Source organism: Triticum aestivum, chromosome 5A (genome assembly GCF_018294505.1).
Source record: "Triticum aestivum cultivar Chinese Spring chromosome 5A, IWGSC CS RefSeq v2.1, whole genome shotgun sequence".
Classification (NCBI taxonomy): Eukaryota; Viridiplantae; Streptophyta; class Magnoliopsida; order Poales; family Poaceae; genus Triticum; species Triticum aestivum.
Genome location: NC_057806.1, coordinates 515,018,131 through 515,020,797, shown reverse-complemented (window position 1 = coordinate 515,020,797; position 2,667 = coordinate 515,018,131). Strand labels below are relative to the sequence as shown.

The 2,667-nt window shown below is 59.4% G+C and overlaps 1 protein-coding gene across 1 annotated transcript; it reads right to left on the bottom strand.

The window, feature by feature from the left end:
- Positions 1–627: 627 nt before the first annotated feature.
- Positions 628–2,359, bottom strand: LOC123104440 (uncharacterized). The gene has a single exon (XM_044526284.1). The coding sequence runs from the start codon at positions 2,002–2,004 to the stop codon at positions 988–990; it is 1,017 nt and encodes a 338-aa protein (XP_044382219.1). The 5' UTR covers positions 2,005–2,359; the 3' UTR covers positions 628–987.
- Positions 2,360–2,667: the final 308 nt, after the last annotated feature.

Below are 2,667 nucleotides of genomic sequence, written 5' to 3'. Positions count from 1 at the left end.
TGTTAGGGCGTGTCCAATGGGTAGCCCCAGCCCTGCTGCCCCGCAGGCCAGCTCGGCTCGGACACCATTCTGGCAGCTCAGCGGGGTGCCTTGCAGACGGGACGGGTGCTTGTAGAAGAGGCGGCTTTCTCGGTTGATAAAGTGAGGAGAGAGATGAAAAGATAGATAAGTTGTGTACGTAGTGTAGTATGTTATTTTGCATTATGAAGGTAGTAACTTAGATTAGTGTCATATGTATGACACTGACACTAGTATAAGTTACTCCCCACTATGACCAGCCTAAATCACTCGAAGATGATGATTGAACCAACACGCAAATTTATTAACGAACCACCTAACCAGTTTCGCCACTACTCTCTCGCTTTCCCTGCCATTGCCATTCGCACGCTGAGCATCCAGTACGTACGTCGTCCTCAGCGCTTTCGGTCGCAGCGTCACCTTCTTCTAGCTCTAGCTAAAGCTTCCTCGCTCCGGACGGTGCGCGAACCACATCATCCTCCACTACGTACACAACTTATCTATCACCATCACCATCACCACCTGCAGTCTATCCCTCCATCTCCGTACCGCAAAGAACCCTGCTGCTTTTTCTTTACCAAAAGATAAATAGGAGTAGTCAATCTCATCTTGATCGATAAGTAATATGTTACCAAACATGACAACAGCCTTTCATCTACCTTTGATGTACAATGGACGTGCGTGCACAATCGTGTTTGTTGATCTCTCGTGTAAGATAAGAAGAATGTGTTTTTTGGCGGAGAAAAGAAAAATGGCGGCCCAGACGAACGAACACCTCGATCGCAAGTTCAGAGACCGGGGACAAGGAGCGTACGTAAGCTTTTCGTCCTGCTCTGCTCTGGGACGTGGACACGTATGGTGGGTTTCCGTTCCGCTGGATGCCTCGCGGGAGTGCGTGGCAGGCCCCGCCGGTGACGGCGACAAGCACGAGCACGCACACCGGAGAGACCGACCGAGAGCACGCGCGCGTCACCGGCCGTCGCCGCGCGGCTTCGGGGAGAGGATCCAGTGCTGGCCGTGGGGCCGGACGGTGAGCCCCTTCACCCTGGCGAACAGCGTCACGGCGCGCCGGACGCCGCGGTCGTCGGCGGCCGTGAAGTAGTCGTGGCCGAACATGACGCCGCCGGGGCGCAGCACGGCCCAGGCCAGGTTGATGTCCGCCCACGCCGAGTGGAAGTCGTGGCCCGCGTCCACCTCGATGAGGTCCGCGTACACGCCCCACCGGCACAGCGCCCCGAGCGTGGACGCCGTCGAGAAGGGCAGCGGCAGCACCGCCTTCGCGGCCTCGGGCCCCGCCGCCAGCACGTTGGCCATGAACTGCGGCAGCAGCAGCGCGTCGCCGTGGCGCTGCTGCGGGACGTCGCGGCGGAAGCGGCCGCGGAACGCCGGCCAGCCGCGGAAGTCGTCCACGCAGAGGATGGCCGGGGACAGCGACAGGTTCCTGGCCACGGCCGCCATGTGCAGCGCCGAGGCGCCCAGGAACGCGCCCAGCTCCACGATCACGTCGGGGCGCACCTCCTCGATGAGGTCCGCGAACACCGCCCCCGTCGACCCCCACCCGCGCGGCCGCGCCGCCGCCGGGTGCAGCAGCTTCGCGGTGTGCTCCGGCGGGAAGCTCGCGTACGGGCTCTCGCCGTCGAACAGCTTGTCAAGAAGCGTCTTCACCACGTCCTCGGCCGGCACCGCCTCCCCGCACTTGTCCCCGAACCTGAACAGGTCATGCGGCGGCGAACGCGGGTAGGCCGCGCCCGCGCCCGTGCCGTTCGACGAGGCCGTGACTCCGACGGAGGCCGCGGTGAGGTGCGCGGCGTGGGGCCGTATGACGGTCTGCGACGGCTTGGGCGTGGACGGGCGGGCGGACGACGAGACGATCCCTAGCGAGTAGCCGACGGAGAAGACGATGAGGAAGGCGGTGACGCGCGGGAGGTGCGGCCGGAGCCTCGCTGGCACACCGGCCGCCGCCGCCGGAAGCCCGCGCGGCTTCATGATCACCACCGGCACGCACGCGCACCTTCCTGTTGTAGGCTCTAATTCTGAACCGGGAAAATCTCAACTTTCTATTCCGTGGGAGATCAGGATCCTGGAGGTTGGTTCGGGACGTCGCATTTATAGATGGATAGATAGCGGGAGCCGAGGGGCTGTTAGCTGGACGCTGTGTGCTCCCCTTGTTTCGGGGGAAGAGAGATGAGATGAGATGAGATATGATATGCACGAACGAAACGAGAGATGGGGAGAAAGTTTTGATCTTTTGTGTGTGTGTTGGTGAGGGGTAACTGCTCTGCTCTGCTTGGACGGGTTGGTGAGGTGTGGGTGGTGAATCTGATCACGGTTAGTTTAGGAGCAGCGGCAACTGCATCAGAAAAAGCATCAGGTAGTGGAATTGCGTGCATGCGCGGGGTGGTGGCAGGGGCCTTTCTGTTGGCAGGAAAAGAGAATGTCAGTGTGGATACTCTGTCACTCACTGACTCTGCCCTGGTCCCTGCAGAAACTGGTTCACCTCTGCCTCAGTGAAGGTGCAACTAGCTCATCTGAATGTACTTCTTCATTGACCTCACTGCCCACTGAAGGTGCAACTTTTCATTTTTGGAAGGAAAAACTTCCCAACTATTCATAAAAAATAATAGAAATTACATTTAAATCCGCAGACCA

Coding starts and splice junctions, on each gene's coding strand:
- LOC123104440 (XM_044526284.1), bottom strand. CDS start 2,004: ATGAAGCCGCGCGGGCTTCCGGCGGCGGCGGCCGGTGTGCCAGCGAGG.